The sequence below is a fragment of the Crinia signifera genome, chromosome 5 (genome assembly GCF_055691185.1).
Source record: "Crinia signifera chromosome 5, ASM5569118v1, whole genome shotgun sequence".
In the NCBI taxonomy this organism is placed as follows: Eukaryota; Metazoa; Chordata; class Amphibia; order Anura; family Myobatrachidae; genus Crinia; species Crinia signifera.
Window position 1 is genome coordinate 210,708,807 of NC_139221.1, and position 25,023 is coordinate 210,733,829.

Genomic DNA, 25,023 nt, shown 5'->3' on the forward strand with positions numbered 1-25,023 from the left:
GATGCCCGCCCCCTACACATGCGTCACGGCTTCATTACCATGCATACGCCCTGCGTTTGCATGGGAACGCCCATGAAACGCGGGGCGTATGCATAGGGTAATGAGGCTAAGTAGCCCTTCACGACCCTCTCTGCCCCCTGTGCAGCGTCTAAAGAATAGGTACGGCGAAACCGCCTGCAAATGCGCAGAGTGACCTCTGCACATGCGCAGTCGGAAACCATCGGCGGTCCGACCGCATGCGGAAAAATCCGCACCGATCAGAATAAGGGCCAAGGTCTGACAGACATAAACAATGTCGCTGATGACAATACAGAACTGTTCAAATGTTTTATGTATAAATACTTATTGTGTGAATCAGTAAACATTGGTTTTATTCTGCCTGATTTTCCTCTTTTGTTATGTATTTCTTTATCTATAAGAAAGGATTAATTCTTCATATAAAAGTCTGACCTGTGAAAAGTCAATTTAAGTAATATTATTAATAAACCTCTTATTGTGTTTCCATATTTTTTTGTGTGTGTATTTATTTATATTGTAGATGAAAATCTAATATAGAGTTGTGTACATGTACCTTGTATATTTGGATGATCATATTATACATTTTATTTTGGAGTCCAGTTTAATTACAGATAACTTGTAGCATAGATGACTACTTTATGGTCGGATTCTGATTCCACCCTGGGTCTTTGAACTCCCTTTGACAGAGATAAAGGGAATGGAGATAAAGCACCAGCCAATCAGTTCCTGTCATTTTTCATTTTTCAAGAACAGCCTGTAACTTGGCAATTAGGAGCATATGGGCTGATTAGCCCGCCCAAAGCAAAGGCTTTGAAAGCTAGTCTGCTACCTTGAGATTGCCTCTGTGTTTGTGCATGTATGAGAGAGAAAGAGATGTAGTTTCACTCGCTGCCAACAGATGGCAGTGTTTCGGAGACACACAAACGGACCCTAGACCTATATATATATTTCTATATCTATTTATTATAACATTCTACAGCGAGCAAGATTTTATTTATTTTTGTCATTTTGTTGCACCTACTACTTCTGAGAAATAATAATTGAATGTGACTTATTCCAGAGTTCAGAACACTCAGGATTTTCCCCTGCATCTACCAGCCAGGATATTCCGGCCACTTCATCCAATCCTAGAATAGAGGATAGCCTGAGACATCGCCATACCTCTCATTCATATATGGATGCCATGTACAGCCATGCCTTGTCCTACAACAGTCAGCAGTAAGTCAGATTATTTACTGCTTTCAATGCTTTTTTTGTTTTATTCCAGTTGACAATTTAATTTAGGGCATTTTTTTTATACTTGTGCACGTATTGATGATAGGCTGCCATTAAGTTAAACGTTTCCATTTAAAAATTGGTTCTGCGTTTACTGAAACATAACTTTGGTTTCCCTTGTAGACATGTGGGACATCCTCTTTCCGGGCAGGGAGTATCAGCTGTGTTTCCAGTTTATTCAGTGCTCAGTCCTTTGCAAATGATGTGGTGGCAGCAGATGTATGTGAGACAGTACTACATGCAATAGTGAGTTTCTTCCTTTTAACTCATGGATCTTTATATTGGGTTATATTGTATGTAATTTAAGACCGATCTTCACAATACTTTTCAAATCTTTTAACCCTTTGCAGTCCACATATTTTTTATTTTCTTTGCAATTCAAATGGTCTGGTTTAAATGTTTTTAAATTAATTGTAATGTTTTATCTTTTTAATTTAAAAAGGGTCTACATTGAATGTTGAACGATGTTAATTTTCTTATTTTAAAGTGTCTCACCATTGGATTTGCTACTAGCGCTAGGGCTGTTGACCCTGAATAGACGTTGGACCTGAAAGGGTTAATTTGTTCTAGCTCAACAATACTCTTTAATAGAGAGCTTGGGAAACCATCTCCCATGAGGTCTGACCATTAAGTTGGCGATCCTATCGCAGTAAATGTGCAACATACCTCATTGATCAATATCACTGTGGTTGCCTTGAGAGTACTTCCATTGGGAAGCTATGCACCAATGCCAGCGCCGAGTACACTTTTTAAACCATTTTGGAACTGGTTTTGTGGCATGTCACCTGCCTAGGTGTTGGTATATTCTATTCATATATATACACCTCATGATACCGCACATATATGTATATGTCTAGTGTCCGTGTGACTCTGAAACACTGCTATTTGACCCGAATGTCGACATGGACACAGTTTCCAGTGCACCGCATCCCCTCGCTTCGCTTGTGATGCTTCGGGCATGGTGCCTTGCTGCGCTTGGCACACTATTTTATTCTCCCACCATGCCCTAGTGAATGGTAGGGCATGAAATACCTTGACCCATGTCGACCCAATGCTTGTCGACCAACTTGCTGTAGATCCAATCACCGTATCCTGTGAAACAACATCATCTACAAGCTTTCTAAGCATTTGCTTCCCGTAAGCTTAATGTGTGTGTGTGTGTGTGTGTGTGTGTTTTAATCAATTACACTTGTTCACTCAGGATTCAATCTGATTTTTTTTTTTTATTGGTCAGTGTTCTCTTTCACATTACAAAATTTCACTCTTTCCAAGAGAGTATTTCTACAGCATGTGTGTACCTTCTTTTGTACCTTATTTATTATACTGAAAAGTAGAAATGATATATGTACATGGGTGGATCCAGAAAAAATGACAGGGTGGACCCCATGGCAGGGAAAGAGAGGGAGGAGTTATTTTACGTGTGCCCGAAAAGTGGGAGGAGGCCTCGTTATAAGGGGTTAAATAAAAGCAGTAAGTGATCCCAGGGAATAGGTGACAGGAGGAGGCATTAGGTGAAGTAGAGGGTGGTGAGCAGAGGCAGTGGGTGACCCCAGGAAGAGGGTGACAGGTAGATGCAGTTGAAGACAAAGAGGCACAGGGGAACAGAGAGTGGATGATAAAGGAAGTGGGCTAGCTGGGGAAGGGAAAGCAGGGACACACTGGGGTTGTAGATTTCTCTTTCAATGGTCCTGGTGACACAGCTTCACATTGGGATGTAGGAGGGTCCGCAGGAGCCAGGCACCTATCCTAAAGCTTTTGGAGGGTAGGCTCCTCCCCTACTGCATCCCAGATTCCTCAGTTCGTGTTAGGTGCCCACTGGAGTGGGTGCTATTCTAAAGGGCTGCTGGAGCAGCCGAAGGAGTAGAGTTAGTTAGGGTTTTTATTATTTTATTAACTTCTACACTAGCTAGGTAGGCACAGTGTGAGGATTCTCATTAGTGAATCCTCACACTGCTAGCGCAGCAGGAGCTGACAGAAACGAGTCCTGTCAGCTCACTGTGCACGAGGGAGACGCTGTCTGGCCTCCCTGTGCAGCGCTTACAGCTTCTTTTAAGAAGCTGCCTGGGCTCCGGAGCGCTCTGAAACCGGCTTCACGCTAGGTGGGGATAATGGGGGACAGGCGCTCCGTGATGGCGGCGGCCATTTTCTGCGGAGCTTACACACTGAGCTCCTGATATGAGAGGACAGCAGTGTTGTTACAGGCATGTTCCGAGTGGTCCCCAGCTGAGGGGGAGATACTGGATCGAGGAGATCCTACAATGGGAGCGGCTGTCTGGGGGTAGTTGGCGCCAAAAGTCACAGACCCCGCAGCAGCAGGGACTTGGTCCCTTCCCTCACTCTGTTTTGGCGCCATTCAGAACGCTTGCAGCGGAGCTGAGCTGGCTTACAGATCCTGACAGAGTGATTGGATTTCCTGGGCTTCGCTTTCCCCATTCTGAAGACTACAGAAAGCTAAGTGACTGAGTACACTGTATATAATGTATGTACATTTAATGCTGTGACTGTGTTATTGAGAACATCATGTCTGAGCAACAGTCTGTGGTTTTGGGGGAGGGAGCCTTTAATGCATTGAGCGCTTGCAGTGGTTGTACACTGAAATTTGTCCCTAAGGGGGGCTTTTGTATTTGTTGCGCTGCTGTGAAACCCATGGGGAGTGAACCCCAGAGGGTAGTGCATCGGACCTTGCGAGGGCTAAGTCCCTGAGACAGGTCTGAAAATGCTTTGGTGCATTACTGGACAGGCAGAGTGATGGCTGGTAATTTCCCTAGACCATGGCCATTCTCTCAGCAGTCCGTCCAGCTCCTTGCCTCGGACCCAGACAGATCCTGACTTATACAAGTCATGCAGGATACTGCTATGGGAATCAGCAGGTTTAATTACTTGTTTGACAAACTTTATGGTTATTCTGGGGGGACCCCTAAAAGGTCTTATTCAGTGCCATTATTAGCTGCTGGTGAGGAGGGAGAGTACACAGACATAACCTGGGTTCAGGGTGATGTTTCTGAAGAGTCCTCACCCTCAGGGGTGGAGGATTTGATTACTGCTGTAAACAGACATTGAATTTGTCTGTGAAGTAAAAACTCCTGCTAAGGTTGTTTTTAAGAGACAGCGTGAGGGAAATGATATCTCTCTGCAGACAAGGGTTTACAAGATTTATTGGAAAACCCCTGACAAAAGGCTTTAGATGCCTAATAGATGGTTAAGCCTGTATCCCATGCCTGAGGATCATGCAGACCTCTGGGAAAATGTTCCAGTGGTAGAGGCTTCTGTGGTATACTTGTCAAAAACCAACTGTGCTACCAGTGCAAGCCTTCAAGCAAGCAAGTCCTCTGATTGGCTTCAGTCTGGGTCTCTAAGGCCAGGATTGGTGGGTCAGTGACCTTTGCTCTAGTTGACATACTGTCTTTTGTGTGTTGTTACTATGCAGAGAGGTCTAATGCTGCTGCAGAAATGTGATTCAGGCTGAGCAGGAAGCTCTCAAAATGGCTGCCAGAGTTTCCTCAGTGTCTGTGAATGCCAGGAGAGTACTCTGGCTTATAGTTTGGAAGGCAGATAACAAGTCTAAAAAGGCTTAGAGGCATTAGCTTTTAAAGGAAAGCTGTTATTGGTTTACAACTGGAAGAGATTAATAAGCAGGCCACAGGTGGAAAAAAGCACTTTCCTGCCTACCCCTGCAGCCAAGCAGACATCAAGGTTTTCTGCTTTCAGGCCATCCTTTCGGCCCTCCCCTAGAGGAGGTGCGTCCTTTTGAGAACAGTCTTTTAAGGGATAGTCTCAGTCCTCCAGGGGCAAGGACCCACAGTCAAAAATTGGGTTCTTTTTATAAGAAACCAAAGGAGAGGAAAAATCCTCCGCATACTGCCAGGGGTTTTGCCCGGCGGTGTTTAAGGAGGGGAGACGTCTGTCACTGTTCAAAGATGCAGGGGCACTGTTAGACCGGAACGCTTGGGTTAGAAATATAACCCAGGGTTAAAAGATTCCCTTCAAAGTTCTTCCACCGAGAAGGTTCATTCCTACACCACTACCAAAGGAGGCTCGACTCCGTACAGCTCTCTTGGGAGCGGCTCATTCTCTTTTAGAGAAGGGTGTGGTAGTCCCGGTCCCCAGAGCGGAGGGAAAAAAAAGGCTTTTATTTCACTCTGTTTTTTGGTGCCCAAACCAGACGGGTCTTTCTGCTGATCCTAAACTTAAAGGCATTAATAGCCAGTTGTGGGTAGACCATTTCAAAATAGAGTCTCTACGGTCTGTGCTGCTAAGCCGGGACCAGGGAGAATTTTTAGCGTCCATGAAGGTCCAGGACGCATACTTGCAGGTTCCTATTCACTCGGAACATCAGGCACTATTGGGGTGTGCAATAGGAGACCTTCTCCTGTAATAACAGGCGTTGCCTTTCGGTCTGGCCACAGCGTCAAGGGTGTTCAATAAATAATGTCAGAAATGGCGGATGTGCTTCGACTGAGGGAAATCATGGTTATTCCATTTTTGGACGACCTGCGGTTTAAAGCGGAGTCAGCAGACAAGTGAAGAGTCACTTGGCAGAAACCATCAGGTTTTGCAGATCCTAGGGTCTCAGAGCACAGCAGTATGGAGGTGCCTCAAACTGCTGGGGAAGATGATGGCGTCTTTCGAGACGTTACAGTTCGCCAGGTTCCACTCTAGAGTGTCCCAGTGGACAGGGAACACTCAGACCATGAGGTCAGAACAAATGGTGTTGTTTTCAGAAACTCGATCCTTCCTAAAATGGTGGATGGAGGTGGATTCCCTTCGGGGGGGTCGGTCCCTGCAGTCCTGGAGCTGGTTGGTAGTCACTACCGACGCCAGTCTCAGAGGCTGAGGGGCAGTAGTCGTGGACCTGCGTCTGCAGGGCTTGTGGACTTTAGAGCAGAAAGACTGATACTTTACAGTCTGCCTTACTGATCAACATCGTGGAACTGAGGGCTGTGTGGAAGAGGTTTTCTCTGGCGGGAGAAAAGATTACAAGAGCTCCCTTTTAGGCATTCAGACCGACAACGTCACAGCTGTGGCGTATCTGAATCACCAGGGAGGCACACACAGCAATCTGGCCATGTGGGAGGTGTCCCGAATCGTCTTGTGGGCGGAACAGAATGTTCTAGCATTATCAGCAATCTTCATACCAGGAGTGGAGAATATAGAGGCCGACTTCCTGAGCAGGGAGAAACTGATGGAAGGGAAATGGAGGCTGAATCCACAAGTATTCCACTAGATTACAATAAGGGGGAAACCCCGGATAGGGACCTGAAGGCATACAGGTTCATCCATCAGGTACCCAGGTTGTATGACAGGACGTGGGATCCACTGGCAGAAGCAGTGGATGCCATGACTTTCCCCTGGGAGGGGAATCTTCTTTATGATTTTCCGCCAGTTCCAATGCTGGCAAGAGAGTTGAAAACAATACAGGCCCAGACAATTCCAGTAATTTTAGTGGCCCCAGATTGGCCAGGGAGATCCTGGTACTCGAGGCTTCAGAGATTCTCTGTGGACTCGTGGCGTCTACCTCTGAGGTCAGACCTTCTAAAACAAGGACCGTTCAACCAGCTGGATTCAGCTTGATTAATTTTGACGGTCTGGCTGTTGAAAACGCCATTTTGAGGAATATAGGATTCTCAGAGGCGGTGGTTAACGCAATGAGGAAAGCCAGAAAGTCAGTGTCTTCTGTAAATTATTTTGGGGCCTGGAAGACCTATATTTGGTGGTGTGTAAGACAGAGGTCACGCACATCGAGATTTAAAATGGCTAAATTGTTGGAGTTTTTTACAGGAGGGCCTTTCCTCGGGGTTAGGCCTTCAGTCACTCAGAGTACATATCTCGACCGTGTCAATTTTTCTTTCCAAAGAAGGATTGCGTTAGAACCAGAAGTACAGACCTTCCTGCAGGGGGTTTATCTATTGAAACCTCCCTACAACCAACCAGTAGCGCCAGGGGAATTATCTCTGGCTCTGGAGTACCTTAAAGAGGCGCCTTTTGAGCCGTTAAGGTCGGATGACCTTAGTTTCCTTTCAGGGAAGCTGGTATTTTTGTTGGCGGTGGCGTCAGAAGAAAAAAAAAAAAAATATCGGAGTTGATTGCTTTGTTCTACAAGTCTTCCTCCCTTATATGTCATGATGATAGGGCTGCCTTTCGGACAGTACCCCTAGATTTTTACCAAAAGTAGTCTCTGCTTTTCTTCTAAATCAGGAGATTGTTCTGCCTGTGTTTCAACCCCCAGAGGGTTGTTAGGAAAAGGGACAAATTGAGGAATTTGGATGTTGTGCGCGTCTTGCGCGTTTATGTGGACAGAGTTAAGAGTGTCAGAAAGACTGATACTTTACTGGTTTTGTATGACCTACACAAACTTAGTTGGCCTGCTTCTAAGCAGACCATTGCTAGGTGGTTGCGCTCTGTTATTGCGTTTGCATATACTAAAGTTGGTAGGCCTGTACCGGCCAGGATTAATGCGCATACCACCAGGTCGGTTGCCACCTCTTGGGCGGTTCGACATGGGGCAACAGCTGAGCAGGTTTGCAGCGCTGCCACTTGGTCATCTGTTCATAATTTTGCCAAATTCGATAGGTTCCATGAGTTCGCGTCGGTGGACGCATCATTCGGGCGAGCAGTGATGAATACTGCAGACCTGAGCGTACCCACCCAAAAGGACCGGCTCTGGAACGTCCCAATGTGAAGCTGTGTCACCAGGACCATTGAAAGAGAAAAAGGGATTTTTGTAAGAACTTACCGTTCGAATCCCTTTCTCTGATATGGTCCTGGTGACACAGCGATCCCTCCCTTACGCTCAGTAAGTATGCCAGTGTTCATGATGTTTCATGTTATAATTGGTTGAAAAGTTAAATTTAAAATTGTGCATATAATATGTGCAGTTGTTTGTACTGAGTTAATGTATTCCAGTGGCTTTGAAAGATTGAACTGAGGAATCTGGGATGCAGTAGGGGAGGAGCCTACCCTCCAAAAGCTTTAGGATAGGTGCCTGGCTCCTGCGGACCCTCCTACATCCCAATGTGAAGCTGTGTCACCAGGACCATATCAGAGAAAGGGATTCGAACGGTAAGTTCTTACAAAAATCCCTTTATTGGTGTGTGTATGTGTTATTGTGCTGTGGAAACATAACTTTTTTTTTTTTTTTTTTTGATCATGTAGTCAAGCAGTGGCCTCCAGCCAGGCTGCACTTGGTAATGCAACAGCACAGCCAGCTGCAACTGCCACAAGAAACTCTGATCATCCCCCTCCAAACCCCCCAAGAGCAGCTCCAAACATCGTACCAGAGGCAAATCAAAACGTCCAAATGAATGCTCAGGGAGGTCCTGTAATGAATGAAGAAGACATTAACCGTGATTGGCTTGACTGGATGTACACCGTGTCCCGAGCAGCTATTCTCCTCAGCATAGTGTACTTCTATTCGTCCTTCAGTCGCTTTGTTATGGTGATGGGAGCTATGATTCTTGTGTACATGTGAGTATAGATCTCTGTACTGATGATGCTTTTTAAATAAATATATATATATATATATATATATATATATCTATATATATTATATATATATATATATATATATATATATATATATATATATATATATATATATATATATATATATATATATATATATATATATATATATATACACTAAACATCGGCACTCACCTTTCCTAGTTTTGGGGTGCCCTATGGCTTGTGACCACATTGTTTAAACAGACATTGTAGGGGCTCTGCACACACTAAATTAACTGATAATAAATAGTGGAGATTTGGCTATCGCTGAAAATGGCAACAATACACATAGCTATCACATCAATGTTTGATTCCAGGCATGCTATCTGGTCTAAGGCTCACAGCACACTTTGCTTTTATATGTGAGCAGCTACCAACACACCTGTCACTAATCATCTAGGGCAGTGGTTCCCAACCTTTTTTGTCTCCCTTACCCCTTGATTAGACTTTTCATTTATGAGTACCCCTCGTGAAATTTTAGGGGGCGTGACCTAAAAGGGGTGTGGTCTCATTTGAAGGGTGTGGCTTAACAGGGGCAAGTCATACTGGCAATGATGAGAAAAAAAAAAGTGCAACCACTTGACCACAATATAAGCTCAGCCCATTCTGCGGACAGCATATAAAATAACAGAACACTGTCAAATCTCTATTACTGAAGCAACAGACATTCCAACGGATCACGTTAGCCTTCCAATAGTGCCAGATACACATATGCCCCCAAAAGTGCCAGATACACATATGCTCCAATGGTGCCAGGTATGCCCCCATAGTGCCAGAAACGGGAATGCCACCACGGTGCCAGATATGACCCCATGGTACTGGGTATGCGCCAACAATACCCCCACAGTGCCAGCAACAAGTTTGCCCCCACAGTGCCAGCAACAAGTATGCCCCCACAGTGCCAGCAACAAGTATGCCCCCACAGTGCCAGCAACAAGTATGCCCCCACAGTGCCAGCAATAAATATACCCCCACAGTGCCAGCAATGCCCCCATAGTATTTCCCAGAAGCAGCACACTCACCACTGCGAATCTCTCCTTCCCTTCACTGTAACTGGGCTGCCTGCCAATCAAAGTTTGCGGGCCAGCTCCTGATTGGCTGCCGGCCCGCAAGCTCTGATTGGCGGATGGGCGGCCAGTCACAGGGAAGCACACTGAGGGGAAGGAGAGATGCGCAATGCACTCTCCTCCAATCAGTCTCAGAAGCCGGCGCCGCATACCTCAACCTCCAGCAACCTGTCTGACTGCCGCGGCCGCCATTACAGGCCGGGCCGCCGCGTACCCCCGAGCGTGTGGACGCGTACCCCCAGGGGTACGCGTACCACAGGTTGGGAACCACTGATCTAGGGAAATGGTTAACATAAGCTATGGAGTCTTAGCTAAAACAGGGTGCATGAGAGAATGTGACCACAATAAGACTAATTAAAAAAATTAATCTAATAAACAATATATACACTAAACATCGGCACTCACCTTTCCTAGTTTTGGGGTGCCCTATGGCTTGTGACCACATTGTTTAAACAGACATTGTAGGGGCTCTGCAAACACTAAATTAACTTATAATAAATAGTGGAGATTTGGTTCATGAATTGATCAATGCATTTAAGCCTGCAGCCCCCTTCACGGGACCCCACTTTTCTGCAGGTCCTAACACTATCGCTGAAAATGGCTACAATACACATAGCTATCACATCAATGTTTGATTCCAGACATGCTAACTGGTCTAAGGCTCACAGCACACTTTGCTTTTATATGTGAGCAGTTACCAACACACCTGTCACTAATCATCTAGTGAAATGGTTAACATAAGCTATGGAGTCTTAGCTAAAACAGGGTGTATATATATATATATATATATATATATATATATATATATATATATATATATATATATATATATATATATATATATATATATATAATAAATATATTTTAACAATAGAATCCCTAGGTTATCTTGTGTTAGATTGTGATTTTAATGTGACAGTATCGACTGTCTAATGCTGGGTACGCACTGGCCAGTATATTGGCCGTTCAATTGATACATCAAGGGGTGCGTGCGCAAGTATGTACTAGTGATATATCTGTGGGTGACCTTTTGCGTCCTTCCTGCATATCCAGGGCACCTTGCTGTGTACGGGCAGTTGGCATGCTGCAGAGGCTGCTAGTGACTTGACATCTCAAGTGGGCCTGCACGACACATTGGGCTGACAATTGGCAAATGTGTATGTGACTAATTGTCAGATAGGATGGCATTATCAATCTGTTGTCCTAGTGTGTGCCCAGCTTAAGATAGATCAGGGGGTTCAAATTGGCAGGGGAAAATCTTTTAGGTGTATGAAGTTTTATATTTACAAGCCAAGAAACTAATAACTGATTAGTAGAGAGATAAGCGTACAATGGGACAGATTCAGATGTGTATGGTATAGCACAACTGCAGGGAGGAGTCTATGCAATTCTGTACAACTAATATCCTGATGCTGCAGGTAGGAAAAACATGCATTCTGCTGCGAACTGAGAGTTGTGTCCGAAGATATAGCATCAAATCACCATCACAACCAGTAGTCGTGTTGGCTGTAACCTTTGCCCATCAGCATAAGCCTCAATTTAAGGTCCATACACACTGGGTATTTTTGCCAATGCGTATGGAGAATGATTATAGGGAAAATCGCTGGGCTGAAAAAATGCTCAGTGCGTACACACCAGGCGGGTTTTTTTGCCTGTTTCGACGATTTTTTACCACTGGTGGACGACTTTCTATAAGCTATGGAAAGCCGTCCACTCCCTCGCTCTCTGCTGGTAATACCGGCAGATGAGCGGCCGGGCAACGATGATGTAGGAGCGCACATCAACACTTTCCACTCATTGCTGCCGCGTACACGCTGTGTATATGGGCCTTTAGTCATACTGGCTGTCAGAACTCCTCTACTGGGGCCAGGAAGTGCTCAGTGAACTCTTATGGAGTGTGTACAGGGAGGGGTTTGATAAAATGCTCTTGAATGAATAGTGGTTTTCTTTCTTTAGAACATAAAATTAATATAGATATTGCCCTTGGTGATAAACCAAAATGGACCACTTGTTTAGGCTAATATTTTTCTTCAATGTGCAGTCATTGAAACTTTGAACAGATGGGTCGGTCTTTATTTGGTATGTTCCTGACTGCTGCCATAACTGCAGGTGTGACGGAATATTTGTTCTATTCTATGGAGTGCGGTGCACTAACATTCATTTTTCCATGAGTTTCAGATATATATATATATATATATATATAGATAGATAGATAGATAGATAGATAGATAGATAGATAGATAGATAGATAGAGATATGAAATGGGCACTCACCAAGGTCTTAAATTCAGCAAAAAGGTTTATTCACGAAATGAAAATACATCCGACGTGACGTTTCGACGAAAGGATCGTCATCAGGAAAATGTCAACATAGGTAACAGATATCATTCCCAACCATCAGGCAACCTGGTATCCATCCATGGAGGAGATACAACTGTAAAGCCTCGCCGGGCCAGTTTAAATACCATCATACAGGAAGTGATCATTGCACTTCCTGGTGCAACATCAAAATCGGTACAATCGTATGTTTAAGGCATATAAATAAAGTTCAGGCAGTCTGTAAACCTAGCCAATGCATACAAGAATAACGAATAGTACCAGACTGGAATAACTAACAGCATAAGTCAATAGAAGCGCTGTTTAGCGCTAAATGCTCTAATCCCGCTAGACCGGAAGTAGAATCTGCGTTCCACCCGCTCATATCGCGGGGAACTTCCGCGTGTCACAGCTCTCAATGTCAGCTGTGCTAGACAGGAAGTAGAGCTAGCGTCCCACCGGTGTTAGCTGAGGGGAGCTTCCGCGTGTCATACATAGCGTACCACGTTGTAGTAAACAATTCTTGTTGTCATGGCAGCGCAACTTGTGATCAAAAGAGCACCGATCAGCGGGGAGCAAGGGATATTTAAACAATGTGTAGGATGTTGTGGTATTCATAAACCAGCCCGGGTGGCCTCACTAGTACTGGCAAAATATAAAGAATACATAAGGTAAACAAAATATAAATAAACAAAATAAAAATAAACATCAAAGTAAATTATCCATGTGTCACCATTTGTTGACACATGGACCAACAATGCAAAATGACATAAAAAATCATTATAAAGTCCAAAAAATTTATAGAATATATAGAATGTGCAGTACTATGTTATTTTTGTAATTTTATACTGTTTAGATATTTTTATATAATTTTTGTTTTTATAGAAAAATTATTAATAAGAAAATTCATAGACAAAATACCCCAAGGGGGCAATAGAGAATATAATTCTTCAGTGGATATCATCTCACAATAATATGAATGTGAGACAAGCGTATCATCAACACCAGGTGTAGTAACACCACAAGATATTAAATATAAATGAAAAAATAAATAAATCAATAAACATAAACAAAACATAAAGAATGACCTGGAGACACCAAATCCAACTTCAAAAAAATATAAAAATCCAAACCAAGGCAACTGGAAACATAACCATAAAAATGAAAAAACGGGAAAAGGGCATCAGAGGTTATTAACGCAAAAAGATGGACAATGGATTTGCCTCATTTAGGCCTTTAGGGGCAATAGTGCCCAGCTCAAAGATCCATTTGGCTTCTCGTTTCCTGAGCAAGGTATCCCTATCACCACCTCTCACGGGTTTCGGGATATGGTCTATCGACATGCATCGAAGGCTGGCCACACTGTGGCCCATTTTTGCAAAATGTTTAGCGACAGGTTTGTCAGAGGTTTTTGCGACAATCGCCGCCCTGATTGTGGTCCTATGATTAGCCATCCTCTCTCGAAAGTCTCGCTTGGTCAGGCCCACATAGTATAGCCCGCATGGGCAAATTAGGATATAGATTACATAATCCAATCTGCAGTGGAGCCGATGTCTAATGGTAATCTTTTTCCCACTGTGCGGGTGGGCAAAAGCTGGCCCTGTCATCATGGACCTGCAGGTAGTGCAATCACTGCACCTAAAACAACCGTTTTTAGGGCGAGGAAACCAGGTGCCTGTATCTGTTTTTGGTTGGCAGAGAGGTCTCATTAACAGATCCTTGAGGTTGCTTCCTCGTCTGTATGCACACATAGGAGGTGTTTTACTAACCCCAGTGAACGCCGGGTCAGTGGCGATAATTGGCCAATATTTAGCAATTTTCTGCTTCCTAGTGTGTCTGTATTGGCATAAATCATTCTTGGTTTCTTGTCAGCTGTAGGAGGCACTAGCTGTTCTGCTGAATTTTTGGACCTTGCCTTGGTGAGGCATCTAGAGAGGGTGGTATCTGAGTAGCCACGTTGCTTGAATCTGGAGTACATCTCTCCAATTTGTTCCTCCATTGTCACAATAGCTGTATTGTTCCTTAGAACTCTTAAAAATTGGGACACCGGTAAGTTCTCTTTCAAATGTGGAGGATGGTGGCTCGTTGCATGAAGAAGAGAATTTCTGTCCGTGTCCTTGCGATAAAGTCTGGATCCTAGGCCACACCCATCCTTGAAGAGGGTTACATCAAGAAAATTAATTTCACAACAACTAAAAGAAAAGGTGAAGCGGATCGGTGTCTCCAGGCCATTCAAACAAAAAAGCATATCCCTCAGGTCACTCTCGCTCCCTAGCCAAATCAAAAAAACATCGTCTATGTAACGACGGTAGTAAAATATCTTCGTCCCATAGATGGGAAAGATATGCCGCTGTTCATAACAAGCCATGTATAAGTTGGCATACGCTGGTGCCAAATTCGACCCCATTGCGGTGCCGGTCTTTTGTACAAAGTACTTATCTTTGTATAAGAAATAGTTTTTTGTCAAAACCAGTGTGGTTAGTTCAACCAGAAACTCCGTGGGGGGACCTCCACGAAGCTCATCTTGCAGTGTGAATCTAATCACTTCCAAGCCCTCCCCGTGGGGAATCACAGTATACAAGGATGCGACGTCCATTGTCACTAAGATAGCTTCAGGGGGTATGGCTGGAATGCTCTTAATACTTTGTAATAAGTCACCAGTATCACGTAAGTAACTAGAAGTTTTCGTAACATAAGGTTGTAGGTGGTAATCTACATACCTTGCCAAAGGCTGCAGGACGGATCCCCAGGCCGAAATTATTGGTCGGCCAGGGGGATCCGTCATGCCCTTATGGATCTTCGGCATCGTATAAATTATTGGACAAATGGGATAGTCCACCTTCAGAAAGCCACACACGTGTTCATCAATCCACCCTGCAGACAAAGCTAGATCCAAAACGCTATCAATCTCTTTTTTAACCCGTATTCCAGGGTCCCCTGGGAGACACTGGTATACCAGGCTATCACTCAATTGCCTTAAGATCTCTTTGTCATAGTCTACCCAATCCTGGATGACCAACGCACCCCCCTTATCGGCCTGTCTAAAGACCAGGGAGTCGTTGGCCATCAAGGATTTCAAGGCTTCATGTTCAACATCCTACACATTGTTTAAATATCCCTTGCTCCCCGCTGATCGGTGCTATTTTGATCACAAGTTGCGCTGCCATGACAACAAGAATTGTTTACTACAACGTGGTACGCTATGTATGACACGCGGAAGCTCCCCTCAGCTAACACCGGTGGGACGCTAGCTCTACTTCCTGTCTAGCACAGCTGACATTGAGAGCTGTGACACGCGGAAGTTCCCCGCGCTATGAGCGGGTGGAACGCAGATTCTACTTCCGGTCTAGCGGGATTAGAGCATTTAGCGCTAAACAGCGCTTCTATTGACTTATGCTGTTAGTTATTCCAGTCTGGTACTATTCGTTATTCTTGTATGCATTGGCTAGGTTTACAGACTGCCTGAACTTTATTTATATGCCTTAAACATACGATTGTACCGATTTTGATGTTGCACCAGGAAGTGCAATGATCACTTCCTGTATGATGGTATTTAAACTGGCCCGGCGAGGCTTTACAGTTGTATCTCCTCCATGGATGGATACCAGGTTGCCTGATGGTTGGGAATGATATCTGTTACCTATGTTGACATTTTCCTGATGACGATCCTTTCGTCGAAACGTCACGTCGGATGTATTTTCATTTCGTGAATAAACCTTTTTGCTGAATTTAAGACCTTGGTGAGTGCCCATTTCATATCTCTATCTATCTATCTATCTATCTATCTATCTATCTATCTATCTATCTATATATATATATATATATATATATCTGAAACTCATGGAAAAATGAATGTTAGTGCACCGCACTCCATAGAATAGAACAAATATTCCGTCACACCTGCAGTTATGGCAGCAGTCAGGAACATACCAAATAAAGACCGACCCATCTGTTCAAAGTTTCAATGACTGCACATTGAAGAAAAATATTAGCCTAAACAAGTGGTCCATTTTGGTTTTTTTCATTCTTTTTTTCTTTTTATTAATTAATTTTTTTCACATATCCTTAGGGTCACTCTCTCACCCGGCTATTGCTTTATTATTGTACAGTGTATACTTTTCTTTTTATACAGTATTGGTATGTCTCAGGGCATACCCACCCATATTTTGGATGAAGCATTGTACCGCCAGGTTGAAAATAATGTAGTATCTCTTACAGATGACGATGCGGAGAAAGTGTTGTTTAATGCTCTAGAATTTGCTAAATTACCTGATGATACTCCTAATGATCTGTATTTCAAACTACACAGGCTTAAGAAACGTGAAGTAGAATTGACCCTTCACGGTCAATTCCTCTCCGAGTACTATAGAAGCAAAAAAATACCGAGGGGTTTCAGGGTGTCCAATACCCCCACCATCGGGCGTAATAACCTAGCGTTTTGCGCTAGATGGTGTGGGGTGTTGGATAAGTGTGCCCTGGATCTCATGGTTTTGGTGATCGAAGAGGTAGGGGTGGAATTGAACAAAATTAGAGCTGACATAGAGGAATTCAATTCCAAATATTTGGCAACACTTCTTTCTGATAAAAAAAGTAAGTGGACTGAGAAACTCAAGGAACAGATAGGCACTTTTGAACAAGAGCTAGTGGCGTTCAAAAGACGTAAATTGGCCACTGTCAATAGTGATTACAGTTCCCATCAGGTATATAGGTGGTTAAAAGGAGACTCAGGCTCCAATAGGAACCGCTATAGACAGAACCGATTTAGACAAAACTATTCATCAACCTCTGCGTCTAATTCCGATTCTGAGAGAGGGGATAACGACCAGAGATCTCAGAAACCCCCCACCGGGTCTTTTTCCCGGGATACCCGAGCAAAAAACCGAGGGAGGCCGGGGGACGATCAAGGTACCCCTCTAGAAGGGGTGGGTACAACAAGAAAAAGACGAGGCAGGAATCCCAAATAATGGATTCAGTAATTAATTTGTCAAGCCATCAACTCACTGAGAGTGAGACTTAACTGCTGTTTTTTGGCTTTTCATTTGTGCCTACCTGTGACCAAAAACCTTTTCAGTCCACTGTAGATCATTATAAATTTGGGCGTAAGCTTAGGCTCAGAGAATTTTTCAAAGGTGGTTCTAATACCACAGAGATACCATTGTTTAGACAACCAAGTTTGTTCGACCCCTCCAGTGCCAATCCCAGCATCAAAACGTTTTTGAGACTTACTGACTGTACAAGGGACCCGCCCTCTTTACGCCCGCAATTCCATAATCTGCAGACACCTGAACGTGAAGCCTTGAAATCCTTGATGGCCAACGACTCCCTGGTCTTTAGACAGGCCGATAAGGGGGGTGCGTTGGTCATCCAGGATTGGGTAGACTATGACAAAGAGATCTTAAGGCAATTGAGTGATAGCCTGGTATACCAGTGTCTCCCAGGGGACCCTGGAATACGGGTTAAAAAAGAGATTGATAGCGTTTTGGATCTAGCTTTGTCTGCAGGGTGGATTGATGAACACGTGTGTGGCTTTCTGAAGGTGGACTATCCCATTTGTCCAATAATTTATACGATGCCGAAGATCCATAAGGGCATGACGGATCCCCCTGGCCGACCAATTATTTCGGCCCGGGGATCCGTCCTGCAGCCTTTGGCAAGGTATGTAGATTACCACCTACAACCTTATGTTACGAAAACTTCTAGTTACTTACGTGATACTGGTGACTTATTACAAAGTATTAAGAGCATTCCAGCCATACCCCCTGAAGCTATCTTAGTGACAATGGACGTCGCATCCTTGTATACTGTGATTCCCCACGGGGAGGGCTTGGAAGTGATTAGATTCACACTGCAAGATGAGCTTCGTGGAGGTCCCCCCACGGAGTTTCTGGTTGAACTAACCACACTGGTTTTGACAAAAAACTATTTCTTATACAAAGATAAGTACTTTGTACAAAAGACCGGCACCGCAATGGGGTCGAATTTGGCACCAGCGTATGCCAACTTATACATGGCTTGTTATGAACAGCGGCATATCTTTCCCATCTATGGGACGAAGATATTTTACTACCGTCGTTACATAGACGATGTTTTTTTGATTTGGCTAGGGAGCGAGAGTGACCTGAGGGATATGCTTTTTTGTTTGAATGGCCTGGAGACACCGATCCGCTTCACCTTTTCTTTTAGTTGTTGTGAAATTAATTTTCTTGATGTAACCCTCTTCAAGGATGGGTGTGTCCTAGGATCCAGACTTTATCGCAAGGACACGGACAGAAATTCTCTTCTTCATGCAACGAGCCACCATCCTCCACATTTGAAAGAGAACTTACCGGTGTCCCAATTTTTAAGAGTTCTAAGGAACAATACAGCTATTGTGACAATGGAGTAACAAATTGGAGAGATGTACTCCAGATTCAAGCAACGTGGCTACTCAGATACCACCCTCTCTAGATGCCTCACCAAGGCAAGGTCCAAAAATTCAGCAGAACAGCTAGTGCCTCCTACAGCTGACAAGAAACCAAGAATGATTTATGCCAATACATTTGATACAGGGGCACACACTAGGAAGCAGAAAATTGCTAAATATTGGCCAATTATCGCCACTGACCCGGCGTTCACTGGGGTTAGTAAAACACCTCCTATGTGTGCATACAGACGAGGAAGCAACCTCAAGGATCTGTTAATGAGACCTCTCTGCCAACCAAAAACAGATACAGGCACCTGGTTTCCTCGCCCTAAAAACGGTTGTTTTAGGTGCAGTGATTGCACTACCTGCAGGTCCATGATGACAGGGCCAGCTTTTGCCCACCCGCACAGTGGGAAAAAGATTACCATTAGACATCGGCTCCACTGCAGATTGGATTATGTAATCTATATCCTAATTTGCCCATGCGGGCTATACTATGTGGGCCTGACCAAGCGAGACTTTCGAGAGAGGATGGCTAATCATAGGACCACAATCAGGGCGGCGATTGTCGCAAAAACCTCTGACATTATATTTAATATCTTGTGGTGTTACTACACCTGGTGTTGATGATACGCTTGTCTCACATTCATATTATTGTGAGATGATATCCACTGAAGAATTATATTCTCTATTGCCCCCTTGGGGTATTTTGTCTATGAATTTTCTTATTAATAATTTTTCTATAAAAACAAAAATTATATAAAAATATCTAAACAGTATAAAATTACAAAAATAACATAGTACTGCACATTCTATATATTCTATAAATTTTTTGGACTTTATAATGATTTTTTATGTCATTTTGCATTGTTGGTCCATGTGTCAACAAATGGTGACACATGGATAATTTACTTTGATGTTTATTTTTATTTTGTTTATTTATATTTTGTTTACCTTATGTATTCTTTATATTTTGCCAGTACTAGTGAGGCCACCCGGGCTGGTTTATGAATACCACAACATCCTACACATTGTTTAAATATCCCTTGCTCCCCGCTGATCGGTGCTCTTTTGATCACAAGTTGCGCTGCCATGACAACAAGAATTGTTTACTACAACGTGGTACGCTATGTATGACACGCGGAAGCTCCCCTCAGCTAACACCGGTGGGACGCTAGCTCTACTTCCTGTCTAGCACAGCTGACATTGAGAGCTGTGACACGCGGAAGTTCCCCGCGATATGAGCGGGTGGAACGCAGATTCTTCTTCCGGTCTAGCGGGATTAGAGCATTTAGCGCTAAACAGCGCTTCTATTGACTTATGCTGTTAGTTATTCCAGTCTGGTACTAGTCGTTATTCTTGTATGCATTGGCTAGGTTTACAGACTGCCTGAACTTTATTTATATGCCTTAAACATACGATTGTACCGATTTTGATGTTGCACCAGGAAGTGCAATGATCACTTCCTGTATGATGGTATTTAAACTGGCCCGGCGAGGCTTTACAGTTGTATCTCCTCCATGGATGGATACCAGGTTGCCTGATGGTTGGGAATGATATCTGTTACCTATGTTGACATTTTCCTGATGACGATCCTTTGATCGAAACGTCACGTCGGATGTATTTTCATTTCGTGAATAAACCTTTTTGCTGAATTTAAGACCTTGGTGAGTGCCCATTTCATATCTCTATATCCTTGTGATGTTCATTCATCTGTTGGAGCACCCCCTATGACAACAATCTACCTTGAGTGCGGACTCTCCTGTATGTATGTGTATATATATATATATATATATTCAACACATCTCAGATGAGAACACCAGCACCAGTCCATTTAAGAGTATCAAAACAGGTTTATTAGTCCTAGCCAGGACATCTCATTGCTCAAATGCAGATGGTATAAACATAACACCCAAACAGGCGAATACTCATCATTTTAAGCAGATTTCATAACGATCCTCCGACGGCCGTTTCGGTGCTCCAAGCACCTTTCTCAAGAAGGATCATTGGATGACCCTTCTTGAGAAAGGTGCTTGGAGCACCGAAACGGCCGTCGGAGGATCGTTATGAAATCTGCTTAAAATGATGAGTATTCGCCTGTTTGGGTGTTATGTTTATACCATCTGCATTTGAGCAATGAGATGTCCTGGCTAGGACTAATAAACCTGTTTTGATACTCTTAAATGGACTGGTGCTGGTGTTCTCATCTGAGATGTGTTGAATATTGATTCCTGACCGGGCACAGTCAACCAATTTACATTATAAGCGTTGTGCGATCACATCTGTGGTCTATATATATATATATATATATATATATATATATAGTACATACAAAGCAGCTTGAATCTCCCGGTCACTGCCAACGATCTCTGGTCTTTACACATTGGGCAGTGTATGGTTGTTGCCTCATGACAGAATCTCAGGAGAGATCGGAAATAGGATATACTGTGTTGAAGAAGTGACAGATCCATAAATAGAAAATGTTGTTCGTCATCCATATAACGCATTTGCACATTCTACAGCTAATTTTGTACATGTGAAAAGCAGATGGCTTCTACATTTCCAATCCATTTAGGCTACTTCCATAAGAACAGTCATAAATATTGCACCCTAGGTTACTTAAAGCAACAAATAGTAGTTTAAAATAGATGAAGAATAGATTTCTTGTTTAATAGTTACTGGTATGAGAAACAGACCTAGAACATTGTTTTGTGAACACTCATGCCTCAGACCCCGTTATCTGTACTTGTCACTTGATATATCATGCTGTTTTGAGACTACGGCCATGTTTATTTTTTAGAGATGTGCAGGTCCGGATTTACCCAGATCTCAGCTATATGCTGTCACATGTGTTTTCCCCAAAACATGTGACAGCTGGATAGCCAATAAGATCCCATTCAGATCCGGGTAAATCCGGACCTGCACATCTCTAGTTTATTTATACATTTCGTTCCTTAATTCTTCATTATTTAATTAATTATGGTATACAGATGTAGCAGCCCTCATTCAATGCCGGCGTCCGTCAGATCCTCTCCTCTGGCAAACGCCGGCGATATGGACTGGGTCGCGCGTGCAGCGTCTCCCTGCCCGTCTCCGGTTCAGGGAGTCGGGCAGGGTTCGGGGGGCGGGGCAGTGAGGGGGACCGGCGACGGGGACCCGGGGCAAGCTCAGTTGTCATGGGGTGCGCAGGCGTCTCATGCGAGCGCGCCCCTGGCCGGGGGCTGGCATTACTATCGCCAGCCCCTGCAAAAATGGAGCCGGCTCCATCTCTATAGGCTTTACAGGTTCTTGGTTTTCGTGTTCTTTTGTTGTCAATTTGTGGATCTGATGAACTGGACCCTAAATTAGTGCTTCGGGCAAGGTGCCTTGGTGTAATACCGCTGGACATTGACTCAGAATTCCACCCAGAGTCCATGACCATCTTTTCATGTGTTGACCGGTGCCACGTTCCAGACCTAGGGCCTTATTTTGGTTCATTCTTTCTGACAAAATCCTTCTTAGATGGGCAAAACCATGTGCACTGCAGGGGCGCAGGTGTTACTTGTGCAGAGAGAATTAGATTTGGGTGGGGTTTTACTACAAAGTGAGATCTATATTGCAGTGTAAAAATAAAGCAGTCAGTATTTTCCCTGCACAGAAACAAAATTACTCACCCAAATCTAATTCTCTCTGCACATGTTACATCTGCCCCCCCTGCAGTGCACATGGTTTTGTCCATCTAAGAAGAATTTTGTCAGAAAGAATGAACCAAAATAAGGCCCCTTGTCCTTTTCGACCTATTGACTAGATATCATTTTGTTGCGGTCTTGAAAGTGTGTTTTGAAGGCAAGTCCCACATCTTACACAAAGATAAATGATGATAGAGGAGAGCATTATACACTAATAATACAGATCCCCAGGGGTGTGCGCTTCCCCCTTGTACCTCTGGAGGCTACTCATACATCCTGACTTGTCTTTAGAGAAAAGTGTCATGGGTAAGGAGAATACATAGAATGTAAGGTATAATCCAGAAACACTTGGAATCATTATTGTGAGCATAAATAAATGATCCAGAGTTTTAATTGCATTTCTACATATCGTATTACCACAAATCACCACTATTGCTAAGTCCATTCAGTCATGTATGTGAATATTATGCATAGTAAAGGCTTTTTGACACATGATTTCTATCTCGAGTTCCAAAATGACTTGTTGATTTCAATACACAGGCACCAGGCTGGATGGTTTCCTTTCAGACAAGAGGAAGGCCAGGCACATGCTCAGGAAGATGCAGCAGATGTGAACCGAGATAGAGCAAACAACAATGATCTCCTTGAAATGGTAAATTACTGTGCTTCATCTACACCTTTCCCCTGCTAACCCTAGCAGCTTACCACTCCTTTTACCTTTGCCATCCAGCAATCGTTTGCAGGACCAGTTGCATATGTGAGTTTCCATCAAGCAGATAAACTTTTTTTTTTTTTAAACAAAACAAGAGAGGCTATTTAGCAGCAGAAGTTGCTGATGGAACTAGCGAACTAACTTGATTAAAAGATGTCCCTTCCATGGATTCTTGTGGAGGAAGAGCTTTCTTATTTTGGATAAAGTTCCTGTTATTGGAATCTGGTGTATACCAGTGGTTCACAAACTTTGTCTAAATCACGGCACCCTAGAGTATAAAAATTTTATTTAACAGCACCCATAGGCCAAAAGATTCTTATTGAGAAATGTGGAAAATAACAATAAAAGGAGGTAAATTTTGTTTATATGTCTTCCTTAGGGCCACTTATGTGGTGGGGGTCAGGATTCGCTTCTGTAGATCCACATATTTTATGATGGGAAGCCACAAGCACTAGTTACAGTACCTATTACATTAGCCACAAATTATTTGCATTGTTCCTGAACCACCAATCTAAGGTCACCCTTGCAAGTGTTCTGAAGTACCCCAGGGTGCACGGCACACAGTTTGGGAACCACTGGGTGTATACCTTGCTCATAAGAGTACATCAGTTGTATAGCATTCAGTGTATTCATGCTGCAGCACATCAGCTGGTTTGTGCAGCTGGTCCATCCCGCTCAGGGTTCTAAGCAGTGGACTTCTGTGCAGTGTCAAATGGAAAGAAGCTCTACTGTATTGTTGGTGGAATGCTTAAGTTTTGACCACTTCCTCTCACATTAGTACTAGGCTTCCAGATCTGAGGCAGTCAGCAGTGAACTGCGAAATATGAATTATTATCCACTCATAACCTTTCTATTATCCCACTCGGTCTTATATTTTGTGCATACAAGTCCTACTAAAAAGATTAGTACACAACTAAGGACCCTAGAAAGGGTACTTGTTTCCTAGCACGGCGCCAGCGATAAAAAATTGTATCCATCGGGTCCTACAAAATCGCGTTCATCGCATGCAACCAAATCGCATGCGATGCGATCGACGCGATTTTTACATTGGAACCAATGTAAAATGGTCCCTGAGACCCGATTTTACATTGGCCCCAATGTTAAATGCCCCCCAGACCCCAATTTTCATTGTATCCCCACCCTGATGGGTCAAATGCACCCCCATTGTTAATGCCACCCCACGATGAATGCCAACCCGAAGCGTGGCGAGCGCAGCGAGACCGCGAGGGGCTGCGGTACGCGTCCTCCGACCTTTTCATACCCCCACTATCCACGTCGGCGTGGAGTTGATTTCATATAGTGTGGCGAGTGCAGCGAGCCACCGAGCCCGAAGCGTGGCGAGCGCACGTGCATTACTTCACAGATATTACGCGTCCCCTCGCGGGGCTCGCCACGCTTCGGGCTCGGTGGCTCGCTGCGCTCGCCACACTATATAAAATCGACTCCACGCCAAAGTGGATAATGGGGGTATGAAAAGGTCGGAGGACGCATACCGCCGCCCCTCGCGGGCTTGCTTCGCTTGCCACGCTTCGGGTTGGCGTTCATCGTGGGGTGGCGTTAACAATGGGGGGGGGCATTTGACATACAAATTACTCATCAGGGTGGGTATACAATAAAAAATCGGGTCCATTGGCCCATTTAACATTGTTCCCTATGTAAAATCGGGTCCGTCGCATCGGTCTCATTGTATGCCATTATAATGGCATACAATGGACTCGATTTTACATAGGAATTTAACATTGAATACAAATGCATTCAATGTTAAATTGCGTCGGTCGCATCGCATACCTTAAGTTAAGGCATGCGATGGACGCGATTTTTTAATTGTTGGGAAAAAGGCTAAAAATAGCCCGAAAATCGCGTCGGTCGCGTCCATCGCATACCTTAACTTAAGGTATGCGATGACCCACGATGGGCCCCGTGCTAGGAAACAGGTACCCTAGAAAGTGAACCTACACCCAAGAATTATCTGTCTTCTACATTTACAAAGGGGATTCTGTTTTCCCCTTCATCGCTCAGTAGCAGCTACACCCACTATAAAGCCTCTAACCAGAGGACATTG

At 43.8% G+C, this 25,023-nt stretch overlaps 2 protein-coding genes across 2 annotated transcripts in view; one reads left to right on the forward strand and one right to left on the reverse strand.

Annotated features, from left to right (window-relative positions):
- SEPTIN7 (septin 7) overlaps nucleotides 1-25,023 on the reverse strand; it is a 358,518-nt gene that overhangs the window by 260,089 nt on the left and 73,406 nt on the right. The gene's annotated exons all lie outside the window — the stretch shown is intronic.
- HERPUD2 (HERPUD family member 2) overlaps nucleotides 1-25,023 on the forward strand; it is a 52,374-nt gene that overhangs the window by 20,042 nt on the left and 7,309 nt on the right. Inside the window, exons 5-8 of the mRNA XM_083188496.1 lie at nucleotides 1,079-1,236; nucleotides 1,417-1,539; nucleotides 8,446-8,757; nucleotides 22,790-22,901. Coding sequence (XP_083044622.1) covers nucleotides 1,079-1,236; nucleotides 1,417-1,539; nucleotides 8,446-8,757; nucleotides 22,790-22,901 — 705 coding nt within the window. The remainder of the gene's footprint in view (nucleotides 1-1,078; nucleotides 1,237-1,416; nucleotides 1,540-8,445; nucleotides 8,758-22,789; nucleotides 22,902-25,023) is intronic.